General features: G+C 51.8%; 1 protein-coding gene across 5 annotated transcripts in view; it reads right to left on the bottom strand.

Annotated features, from left to right (window-relative positions):
* NLRC5 (NLR family CARD domain containing 5) overlaps nt 1-12,449 on the bottom strand; it is a 75,238-nt gene that overhangs the window by 20,442 nt on the left and 42,347 nt on the right. For 4 of the 5 annotated variants that reach the window (XM_039880931.1, XM_039880935.1, XM_039880934.1 and 1 more), the window contains 10 exons: nt 11,839-11,922; nt 11,351-11,434; nt 9,919-10,008; nt 9,086-9,130; nt 8,021-8,110; nt 7,070-7,153; nt 4,440-4,523; nt 2,780-2,869; nt 2,534-2,596; nt 246-332 (listed from right to left, as the gene is read on the bottom strand). In XM_039880931.1, coding sequence (XP_039736865.1) covers nt 246-332; nt 2,534-2,596; nt 2,780-2,869; nt 4,440-4,523; nt 7,070-7,153; nt 8,021-8,110; nt 9,086-9,130; nt 9,919-10,008; nt 11,351-11,434; nt 11,839-11,922 — 801 coding nt within the window. The remainder of the gene's footprint in view (nt 1-245; nt 333-2,533; nt 2,597-2,779; nt 2,870-4,439; nt 4,524-7,069; nt 7,154-8,020; nt 8,111-9,085; nt 9,131-9,918; nt 10,009-11,350; nt 11,435-11,838; nt 11,923-12,449) is intronic. The other variant, XM_039880933.1, reaches the window with a different exon arrangement.

The raw sequence follows: 12,449 nt of genomic DNA, 5'->3' as shown, positions 1-12,449 counted from the left end.
TTGGAAGGACTCCCCCGATTAGATCAAGGACACACTCTGAACTAGCCCCACCATGTTGGGAGTCGGAGTAGGAGGGATGAACTGGGTACCAGGGAACCTTACAGACGTGACCCAGAGTCCTGGGCATCCGTTAGCTGGTCCTGAGAGGTGCTGAGTGTGCGCACAGGCGTACCATGCACACAAACCCCCTCCAATGCCACCCAGGCTCCTCTCCCTCCTCCTCTCTTCCTCTTCCCCCAACTTACTCCAGCTGGCTGAGGTCTTCACACTTCCTCAGCAACTTGCACAGTGGCTCCACGTGCTCCTGGCTGAGGCCACAGCCCGTGAACCTGCTGGGGGAGGGGAACGGGTCGGGGCTGGGGTTTTGAGCCACTCAGACCGGCTCTACCCAGCTCATCTAGGGTGGGGCCTCACCCAAGCTTGGAGTCTCTGGAACTATCCAGCATTCACCACTTCCACCTTCCCCCACAGCAGATCCCACTTGGCACCTACATGCTCCCTCTGGGGTGGTGGTTCCCAAAGTGGGAAATTGCTGAGATGCAAATTCTGGGAACCCAGTCCAGACCCACTGAATCAGAAACTGCAGGGGTAAGGCTCTCCGGCTGACTGTGATTCAAGTTCAAGTTGGAGAACTACAGCTCTTGGGGTCATTTTAATGAACAGATGTCGGGGGTAGGGTAGAGGAGAATAGGGTGAAGTCTGCTCTCGCAGAGGGCTATCGATGCTAGAATTAAAAGTCATGGTAAGTTTGCCTTCAAAGGGCCTGTAATGAGACTATACAATTAAATGAGACTACCCTATGGCCAGCCAGCAACTGAAAAAAAAAAACAAAAAAACTTAAAATCAGAAAGTTCCTAAAATCAATATTTCAAATTTTTTATCACTGTTACTCTCCTTCATGATTTTCCCCATAGTCCCAAATTCCCTTTTACAGTCTTATTTACTTCCTATTTTTAAATCAGCTTGTTCTTTTTATTTAACGCATTTATCGTAAAAGGAAACTCTGTATCACTCACTCAGATGGGAAGCTGGCGTTGCATGCCACAAACAGACCATAAGCGTAAGAATACATAAAATGACAGCAAAATGTCATCATTAAATTCGAGCCAGATATCGACACCTGCTAAGGGCTCTCTCTTTGTTAAAAAAGGAGCTTAGCAAGACATGTTCAAGACACTTAAACACCCAACTGAGTCCTCCCCGTGGCCTTAATCAGACAGAGGGAATAATGACCTCACAGAAAAGTCAATGAAGTTGAACTACCCTATCTTCCCAACCTCCTAAAAATCATCCATCCTGGTCTATGTCCTATGTTTTGGAAACCATTGTGTTTTAGAAATCATCCAGGCATTCCAGAGGTCAGAGAGGACAGGACAGTGTCGGATAGGACAGGACCTGAAAACCTACAGCCAAGGCCACGTGTTTTTGTAGGGCTTGTGAGCTAAGGATGATTTTCCCATTTTCAGATGGTTGAGAAAAAAAAATCAAAAGAAGAATAATAGTTCATGACACAAACATTATATGAAATTCAAATCTCAGTGTCCACGAATACTGTTTCGCTGGCGCACAGCCACATGTATGCGCTTACGTATTGTCTGTGCTGTTTTTAAGCTACATCAGTGAAGTGAAGCAGCGGTGACAGAGACCATACAGAGTGCAAAACCCAAAATATTTACAATCTAACCCTTTACAGAAAAAGTCTGTCTGCCCCTGGGCTGTCTGCCCCTGTACTGTAGGACAGCCTGGGTTCAAGTTCCAGCTGTAACCCTTACCACGTGTGACATGCACAGTGGCCACAGCTGTGAAGTTTATAGGAAGTGATATGTATAAGGCTCTCAGAATGGTGCCTTGCAGATCCCCAGTAAATAGTAGCTCTTCTTATTTATCATTTCACAGCTGAGGATGCTGAGGTGCAGTGAGGAGAAGGGTCTGGTCCAAGGCCTCTCTGTGAGCCAGTGGCATCAAATAGTTATCGGAAATATCATCTCTGCGTTCAGAGGTTACCATCCTGCCCCACGATCCTGCCTCCAGGGCAATACCTGCCCCCATCTCACTTGGGCAACCGCGGAGCACTGGTTCAGGAGTCAGCAGCAGAGAGACACTCAAATCTGTGAGACTCATGCTTTACATATTGTCTCATTTAATCCTTGCCAACACTCTGCAGTACGGTGTCTCCCTTTATCAGCAGCAGAAGCTGAGGACGGGAGAGGTCCAGGAACTTGCCCAAAGTGCCAGGTCCTTGTGCAGCTGGAATTTAAAGCCTGGTAGGCAGGTTGAGAAGTCCTTTTTCTTGGACCAGGTTCCTGAGTTCTGGTCCAGTCTGATGTGTACTTCTTTGCCCTTGACGAAGCCCAGCCCTCTCTGAACCCTTGCTTCCACAGGTTGGAGGAAACAAGTCTCCTCGCACGTGCTTCTGGGGGAGTGCTCTGCGCATTCTCTGCTGTCTGTCCCCTGCTCTGACCATCAGAAAGCAGGTCTATTTGTCTCTACTACCCACTGGCTGTCAGGGCAAGGTTCCGGGGGACTGACTTACCCACAGCGCCCTCCTTTCTGCTCCTCGTTAGATCTGAAGTGCAAGGTCACATGATACAGGGACCTGGAGCAGACAGCACCTGGATCAGCCACCCTTGGCCACAGTAGGCCCCATGGGGCAGGCACCTCTGTTCCAGAAGCTGAGCCTCTGGCTTGGGTCTTACTGCCTCCATCCTACCCTCACACCCACCAAACTTCAGGCACGACCCTTTAAGACTGGTCTTGGTTGTCCCAGGGCAATACCCACCTGAGATCCACCTTCTGAACTCGCGGGCACAGGCTGAAGAAGTTAGCCAGCAGGAAGAGGCTCCCTGGCGACAGTTCCGTCTGGTTCAGCCTAAGCAAGAAAAAGGCAGGACCCCAAATCAGCAAGTCGAAGCCAAGCAAGATCAGTAGGCAGAGAGCTGGGATAGGTTGAAGGAGAAGGGACCAGAAGTTGGAGGGCTGGCAAGTCAGCACAGTAATAAGGAAGGCAGGGACTCAAGAGGGACAAACAGAGGATTGGAGTCAAGCAGACGTGAGTTTGAGCCCCAGTTCTGCTGACTGGCTCTGTGTCCTTGGACAAGCCACTTGAACTCTCTGAGCCTCAGTTTCCTTACCTGGAAAATGGGACTATTCGTATACTTTCCTCTCGGGTTGTTAAGAGGATTTAATTATATCAGGCTTGCACATTGCCTAGCAAGAGACCCATGCTTGTTATTATTACATTGTTTCTACTTTCAAGCACAGACTTCGCAGGACAGGAGGAAAAAGCTTCAGCTCTCAGAGTAGTTTATTGCCCTCGGCACTATTGAGATTTGGGGCTGGATTATTTGCTGTTGCTGGGGGCTGTCCTGTAGGATGCTTCGCAGCATTAACACCTCTCCTCCCTAGATGCAGTGGTAGCACCATCTCCCCCCACCACTGTGTCTCCTGCCCACAGTTGTACACAAGCACTGTGGACTGAGTAATAAAGTGTAAACCCTGGTGACTGTCAAGCTGGCCACCTCATTCAAAAGACCGATGAAGAGCTGAGGGCCGATGCTGTGTTACTTAGGCATGGAGAAGTCCCTCTCTGATCTGAGCTGTCTCATCTGTTTATTTTAACCTGTCATCTTGTGTCCAAAGGAGCCCTCCCTGACCCATTCTCTCCTGGCAGGGTGGGGGCAGAGTGAGCGCTGTGGGTGTTGACATGAGCTCTGCCTCGCCTGCTCACCTCTGGAACGTCACAGTCTCTTCCCTCCGTCCCTGAGAGGACTGAGGTGTGAGCGAGATCCTGGGTGATGCGTGCCTTCTCAGGGTTAGCATTAGCATGGACGCTGCGGTTATTGATGATGTGATTTAATTTCCCGTTGGGTTTTCCCATTTCGGCTGTAGCTGCTGTCCTACCTGCCCCCCCCCACCCCCCCTGCCCACTAGACGATGTGAAGAAAATCCTTTTTAAATTCTAACCAGTCTGAGCAGAAATGAGACAATCGAGTTTTAAATATTTGGGGAGATGCTGCTAAGTTCCCCTTTTACAAAGTTAGATGGTGACCTTTAAAAAATGGTGTGTGACATACATATGACCTACATCTGTAAAGTCCCTTTCTAGGAGCAGGTGACCTTTCCAGGGGGAGAGAGAAGTGCAATAGCCCACCTGTCACAGGCCTTCCATTCTTTAAGATGCTTTTAAAGCAATTATATTGTTTGAGGGCCATGCAGTGGGGAGGGAATGGTAATTCTATTTATCAGACGAAGAAACTGAGGCCCAGAGGGCTCAACACCCACCCCCGCAGGTTCGACAAAGTATGAAGCAGACTCCACCTCCCAGCTGTGCCAGATAAAATGATGACACAGCCCAGGAGAAGCGGGGAGGGGAAGGAAGGGGATGGCTTTGCAACCCTAGAGCCTCAGGTGGTGCAGGGAGATAGGCAAACCAGCCTTACTGTAGCAGGCTCAGCTGGGGGAGCTGGGGCAAGTGCCCCAGCAGGGCGTCCAGGCTCTGGTCACTCAGGACCCCACAGGACAACCTGTGAAACAAAACATCTGCATGAGCTGGGGCAGCCCCAGGGAAAGCTAGGAGCACGGCTGCACGGCCAGAGCCTTCTGGAGCTGGGTGCTACGCCTGGGTTGTCCTCAACATTTCCTCCGAACACGGGGTCCTTGAGTTAGCATGGAGGCTGGAGTAAAGGAAGGTCGTACACCTTTGGGAAAGGCTGCAGTAAGCCAAATCAGTTTTCTTTGCTGCAGGACTTCTCAGAAGAGTGCTTTCTGCAGCACTGGCTGCAGTGAGAGAAGAAGAGAGGACAGGAGAGGAAAGGGAAAGAACAAAAGAAAGAGAGAGAGAGAAAGGAAGGAAGGAAGGAAGAAAGGAAGGAGGGAAGGAAGGAAAGAAAGAAAGAAAGGAAAAAAAGAAAGAAAGACAGACAGAAAAGAAAGAAAGACAGACAGGAAAGAAAGACAGGAAAGAAAGAAAGAAAGAACCCCTTCACAAAACCAAATTAAAACAAAACCAAAACAGAAACAAAAACAAGCACTGGAAGCTGCCGGATCCCTATCTAGACTCTAGAGGCGGGTGGCTGAGGAACCGTGGCACATCCAAACTGTGGAGGGAGTACGAAAAGGCACGAATATACAACTGTTGTGTAAAACACACATAGGAGATAACTAGGGACAACTGAAAACTGACAGGCTGTTTGAGGATGTTAATATGTCATAAAATAATGTTAATATTTTCGGTTTGATGATGGTTCGTTAAAAAATAGAGTACTTAGCTTTTAGCTACGCGTACTGAAATGTCTACAGGAGAAATTATAAGGTGTCTGGGAATTGCCTCACAATAATGTGTGTGTGAGTGAGTGTGTGTGCGTGTGTGTGCGTGTGTGTATTGGGGCCATGAGGTGGTAATTATTGAGGGAGGTGAAGGGGAATTAAGGGTCTACTCTTTCCTCTGCTTTTATATAGGCTTGAAAGTCTCCACGATAAAAGAAAAAAATGTCTTTAAATTAAAAATTAGCTTTACAACAATAAAATCTGACAAACACTCCCTAAGCCAGGGGATCAAAGTCAACATCAATAGTGATAAGTCGAGTCCACAGCATCCACCGCTGAGATGGGATGAGGAGGGTACTTCGCCTCTTCGGGATTCTTCACCTAACCCACAGCCTCAGTCTAAGAAAACGTCATGAAGAAAACGTCAAACCTAAACCGAGGGACACTTTGGAAGATATCTAACCAGTAGTCCTCAAAACTGTCAAGGTTGTGAATGACAAAGAAAGACTGAGAAACTGTCACAGGCCAGGGAGGGGAAAAAAAAAAAATCATGACTGAATGCCATCTGGGACCCTGGATGGGATTCCGGATCAAAGAAAGGGCATCTGCGGAAAAACTGGTGAAATCTGGATAAAGTCTGGAGTGTAGTTAATAGTCACATCCAAGGTTCGTTTCTTAGTTGTGACCAATGTACCATGACCATGAATGGTATTAACCACCAGGGGCAACTGAGTGAGGGGATTCTCTGGACTAGCTTTGCCACTTTTCTGAAAATCAAGACTTAAACTCTTCCAACATGTCTCGATATTCCAGGAAAGCCATGATGCAATGTCACAGGACAAAAGCTCAGGACAGAGACCCTATGTGGTAAGATCCAGTGTCTGTTAACAATGTCAAAAACCCAACCCTCTGTGTCCACGTGTGTTTGAATTTGGAGGAAGACATGGAAGGACACACATCAGGTGATCAACAGGGATGAGCTTGTTGCAAGGGCCGGAAAGGCATTTGAGTTGGGAGCCAGACAGCAAGAAAAAAGACAAATAAAATAGAAAAACACATAATGGCGTGATGTAGAGTAAAACTGTAGAACACGGCTAGTCTGCGACTGTGAGTAGGTAAAAACTGAATATGCAAATGGACAAGGAGTAGAAGGCCATCAGGACAATGAGGACATCATTGACTTGATGAGGGACAGGGGTTGTTTAGGTGAGGTAGGTTTGTCTTGGATTTTAAGGTAATTATTGTAATAAAATTATAACAATGATGATGGAAGGAAAGGCTGACTGTCCACTTTGCAGAGGACGAAGCTGAGGTCCAGTGAGCTAATGCCATTTGCCCAGAGTCACCCCACTTGTAGGTGGCTGAGCCAGGACTCCTGGCTCCAAGTGCAGTCTCTGATCACAGACCCAGGTGCTCTGGGTGGGGGAGCTGGTCAACCAGAGCTGGGGAGGCGGGGCCTTCAGAGGTGACGGGCTCCAACCACGGAGGCAGGCCCAGGAAGATGCTGGGGTGGGGCTGCAGGGCTGGAGGGGGCAGGCTGGGCTCCTGGTGCCCTGAGTTGAGCAGCTGGGGAACGTGAAGCCCCAGGTCCAGCACGACCTCTCTGTGGGAGGGCGAGGTACCTGAGCTGGGCCACTGGGAGCAACAGGCTTCTACCAGAGAACATCCACAGGGTTGTGGGTTACGGGGTCTGGCAGGAAGGAACCAGAATGGGCTCACCGGCCTCTAAGCAGGACATCCTCCACCCAGGTCACTGGGCAGATGCCCCAATCGTGCCCTCCGGGGCTGTGTCCTCCTTGCTTACTTGACTTCCAGAGGCCCTGGGCACTTCTCCAGAGTCTCACAGAGGCGGGTGACACTCAGGGGCTCCAACGGACACTCCGTGAGGCTGAAAAGGGGCAGTGGGCAGGGCAGGGTTTCAGAGAGGGCTCAGGGCCCACGTGCGGCCCCTTCTCCCAAGAACCCTCTTCCCAACCTGCAGCCTCCTCACCCCGCGGGGTACGCTCTCCACCCCTAAGTCTCCCACAGCCCCCACTTCCACCACTCTGACACCCCGAGTAGCCAGCTGCCCTGGTCCAGCCCTAAGTCCTCCTCACTGAGTCTCGCCTCGGTCCGGGCCACCATCGCCGCTCACCTGGGTCACTTTCATACCCTCCGGCCTTCCCCTCCTGCTTCCCCGCCATCCTTCTCTACCCTGCCAGGGTCTTAACTTTCATAGCGCACGTCCGAGCGGGCCTCTCCTGTGCCGAACACGCTCTGTGGTTTCCCACTATCCTTCTGAAAGCGAAACGCCGTTTCCACGGCCCCACTCGCCTCCACTCTCCCTGTCCATGCTCCAGCCACACTGAAACGGTTCCCGAGAGCCGAGCTTTCGCTCCTCCGGGCCTCCGCACAAGCCGGCTCACCTGCCCGGACACTCACCCCCCTCCTCTGGACCACCTTGCTTGGGTGGCCCTCTTATGTGAGGAAACCAAGATGGGAGGGGCCCGCACGGGGTCTCACAGCCCTCAGGGCAGGGCTGGAAAGTCTTCAGAGAAAATGATGTACAATCTGTGCTCTAAGGAGAATGCTGGGCCCGGCACCCCCATTATCAGGCCTCATACTCACCCCTCTTTCTTCCCTCCTAGACTCAAACTTTCTCTTCCCTCTCTCCTAATCTCCAGCCCTAAACCCAAACCCCACAGACTCTCTTCACTTCCTGAGCCCTCATCCCCTTGTTTGGTTACCCCCAAACAAGAAGTAGGTAAGACAGTACCAGAAGCTCCGGGGGATGCAGCGCTGACCAAACCTCAAGAACTGGGCTCGCGCTGGGAACTCTGGCAAGGACCCACCAGCTGACAGATCCCTTGGAGTGGGGAAAACATTTGAGAGGAAAGTTCAAACCATCCACACTGGAAGATGAGACTCATCAGTCAGGGCTAAAAGGGGCCTGCGTGACCCTTTTGTATAGGTGGGGAAACTGAGGCCAGAGTGAGAAAGCCGGCAGCTTACATCTGGCCAGCGGGGCAGTGCCTGACCAGGTTGTGGGGAGCCAGGACAGAGTCCCTCCTCTCCGATCCCTGATGTGGCCTTCACAGGACTTCTGTCTCCCGCTGCCTCCATTCTTTTAGTCCCAAGAACCCAGAGAGTCCCCAGAAATGGAGACCTTAGTCTAAGAAGCAAGACTTCCCTGGCCTTGGGTCACCCCTGGCTTCAGGCAGCCACCTGGCGTGGCAACGCCCTTCCCTGACATATCGGCACAGCCAGCCCCACATTAGGCGGCCCTCATGCTCGCCAACCTCCCGAGTCAGACGAGGAGCCTCTCTAGGGGGCAGCCGAGAACATCTGTGGAGAACTAACTGTTGTTCATTGTTTACAGTAAAGAAGTGGAAACTTTTTCAGCGCACCAACGGTTCTTGGCTTCTCAAATGTGATTTTCAGAGTGTGAAAAGACAGTGACTCATCCGAAACTATGAGTCTGCAGAGGTCGGCAAAAGTCCCCCAGAAGCAGAAATACAAACGTCCCTCTCCTCTCCCGCACAGCAGCAGGCCCCCAGCACGGTCCCGCTGCGGCCCTGCCCGTGGTCCCCTCCCTCCATCCGCACTGGCTTCTTCCAAGAGAGATCTGAGGGTGCTGATTACTGCAGGTTTATATGGGGTGGTGGGGGGGTGAGAGAAGTCGTGATTACTTCTGGCCTGCTGGGCCTGGAGGGGCGGGGTGGTGGGGCTCACTCTAGGCCTGGCAATGGTCAGCATGGGTCTAGGGTGGGGTGTATGTATAGAAAATGGGGACCAGAGGGAGAGGGGTGCCCACCCCGCCCTTGGAGCTCTCCCCCCTCACCTGGTTCTTCTGTCACCTCTCATGATGACGACTTGGCTCTCAAAGCTGCAGGCAGGAAGGAAGCAGCAGTCAGAGACAGGACAAAGGGCCTGCTTCCCAGGCAGGGGCAAGACAGCAGACTGGCCGGGTGGAGGGCAGCCTGGAGGGCTGTCCACGCTCTCAGCAAATACTACAAGGAGTATACTAACAACAACTACATCTGTTAAGGCACATATCAAGCTCTCCACCGACACGATCTTCTTTGATTCTCACACTAAAGCTGTGGGATAAAGTATTCTTAGCCCCATTTTACAGAGGAGGAAATCGAGGCGTGGAAGGCTCAGTGACCTGTCCAAGCTGCATAGCAGGTAAGCAGTGAGCCTGGATTTGAACCTGGCCTGTCTACTATCGTCCCTCCCCTCTTCCGAGGAGGTGGGGGGAATGGGCAGGCCTCGTGGGAAAGCATGGACGATCTGTGTCGCATGTCCCCAGGCTGCATGGCTGGGTGCCTTTCGTTCTATAGTCCCATCAGCATGAGAGACCCCACAAGTAGAGCAGGTCCCTGAGTACTCAGTGGTCACCACGGAGCTCCCAGTCTTCTTAAAAGTCTCCCAGGACGATCCAGAGAGTGAGTAACGAAGAGTTGATGGACTGTGTCCCATGGTGGATTTAGAGCAATTTGAGTGTCTCCGGGGCTGTGTTCATTCATTTGTTTGTTCATTCATTCATTCATTCATTCATTCTACAGACACCCATCACACATGCACTGATCCAGTATCCCGCAGGCCCTGAGGATGCTCCATTACGAATTTGACAGACAAGGGGGTAGGGCGAGGGCCCCGAGGCACACCCACCTGACATTCACGTGGAAAAGCCATTGCACCGTAGAGAAGCACTGGGCCAAACTGAACGCAGTGTCCAGGGAAAAGCCGTTTTCACTGAGGCTGGAGAATCACAGGAGTGGCATTGACCAATGACATCCAGGACTCAAAAACGCCCTCTTTGTGGTCGGAGCACAGGGCGGGGGGGACTTTCCCCGAGTCCAGACAGCGGGACTCACTGAACCCTGGATTGTCAGAGAGCACCTCTCCCAACTCCCCATTGCACAGACAGGGAAACTGAGGCCCAGAATGCTTTTAGGCCAGAGTTGTACCTCAGTTTTCCCACCCAAGAAAGGAGGGGTGGTGCCTAGTGAGAAATGAAAATGGGGGGCCCTCTCGTCCCAACAGCAGGAATAAAGGTTTTCCTTTTCCTCACACTCTGTCAACCGTCGTGGTGGCTTTTATTTGCTTTTAATGTCACACTCCTAAGGATGGGGATCCTGATAAGTTGAGTGCAGGCTTTTGGGGGCCCTGGGTCACACCAGCTGTCAGCAGTATCGAGAAGGTCACATGGGGATTTGCCCAGAAAACTCCAATTTGCATATAATTTGCCTGCAGTGGTGGGGCCTCCTCCCCGCCCAGGTGCAGGCCCTGAGCAGCAACTGGGGTAACCTCCTCAACTCCCCAGCATCCCAATGAGGCTGCACACGAAGGGCCTCGGGTCACAGCCCTCATGCTAAGGTTGTAGACAAAACGCACCCCCTCTATAGCTCACGTGTTAACTTACTGGGAGCCAGAGAGGTGATGCAACTTGCCCAAGGTCACACCAGGAAACTAGGACATGTGGCCTCTCACCAGGGTTCTTGTTACTCTGGACTAGCAGATCTTGGGGAGGGATATGTGGAAGCCAAAACATAGGGCCCTTTTAGGGCCTAGGAACTCTGGTCTACTGCAGGCAAAGTCTGGGGGTTCCGGGCCTCCTCCCAGGGCCTCCTCCTCACAAGGAGCATCTCCCTTCTCTGCCAGGTGCTCAGGGTCCTCCAGATGCCCTGGGCACCCTGCTTGGGTGTCCTGTGGGGTGCAAACCCTCCTTGCCTAGTCCAGGGCCAGAATGGCTGCCAGCCATTTCTTTAATCGAGTAATACTTCCCACCATGCCTGCCTTGCCCCAGGTGAGCTGGGCCTCCCCGAGACTGGTTGAAGAAGTGAAACCGTAAATCAGAAGCTGGTTTATTGAGTCACAGAGGCCAAGTATCTATTTTAATGAGAATCACACCTTTCGGGGACTGGGCCAGGCAACTGACGTGCATTTTCTGATTTAATCTTTCCGAGAACCCCAGGAGGGACTGAGATGGGACACAGAACACCAGGCTCGCCCCACCCCTGCTACCTCCCCCACCCCTCGCCAACATCCCCTCATTTTGATAAGAACAAGTGTCAGAGGCTTTGCTCAGCCAGCTACTTACTTCAAGGACTGTAGAGTGCCCAACCCTGGGAGCTGCTGAGCCAACTGGGTGGCACCTTCATCCCCTAGAGCATTGCCTGATAAGCTGGGAGGGGCAGGGCGAGAACAGATTATTGGAGGGTGGGGGCAGGGATGGGCAGGAGCTTTGTCTTTTCACCCTTCTCACTCAGCCGTTCAGCTTTTCCTGAAACTGGGGCAGGCCAGACCTCAGCAGGTCTACTGAGTCAGCTGGGGTCTCCCCCAGGGTTCTTATCCTGGGGTTTGTGACCCTCATCTCAGGGATCAGAGATGGGCTTTGGAGACTGTCAATTGTGGCGGATCTATATTTTAGCGGGAAGAAAAACAACTTTCACCGAATTCTCTAAGGGGTTCCTTTTTGCAGCAGGAAAGAACTGCTGATCTAAATCTTAAGCTAAACAAAACCTAACGGGCTTAACACCCACTAAGCAATCAGCCCCACCCACCCACCTTCAAATAGCAGCTACTCACTCGAGGTGACTGAGGCTGCAGCTTCCTCTCAGCGCTGTGCAGAGCTGCTCTAGGTGCTGGGCTTGCAAACCACAGTATGTCAGCCTGCAGAGGACAGAACCACAGCCTTGCAGCCCCGCCCCACCGAACAGAGGACAGAGCTGCCCACCACCCCTAGACGCACAAGCAGAGAACAAAGCTTGCAGGAGAGGGACTGGGGCACATCTGGCAACCAGACAGACAAAGAAGGACCAAAACACAACACACAGATAAGACATCACACACAGAAAAGAGCCAGAGAGGAGACCAAGATGGACAGACACAGAGATGAGAGAGGAGAGAACAGATGCAGATTCCTGGGCCCCCCTGCCCCCACACACAGTGCCAGAGACAGACAGACAGACAAAAAGGGCTACAGAAAATATGAGAGGAAGAAAATCAGAAAATAAGAGAGAGAGAGACAAGCAACGAGAGATAGACAAGGAGAGAGATTCAGACGGACAGAGAATGAGAGAGGGCCAGATGAGTATTGATGGAAGCCCTGGGGTGCTGACCCGAACCCCCAGGCCCAGGTCCTAGGAATAGGACAAAAGGGGCTGCAAACTGCCCATCCTCTCCATCCAGAGTTCCCA

This window comes from Pteropus medius, unplaced genomic scaffold, assembly GCF_902729225.1.
Source record: "Pteropus medius unplaced genomic scaffold, Ma_sr-lr_union100, whole genome shotgun sequence".
Classification (NCBI taxonomy): domain Eukaryota; kingdom Metazoa; phylum Chordata; class Mammalia; order Chiroptera; family Pteropodidae; genus Pteropus; species Pteropus medius.
The sequence above is the reverse complement of the archived record's forward strand: the minus strand, read 5'-3'. Positions and strand labels throughout refer to the sequence as shown.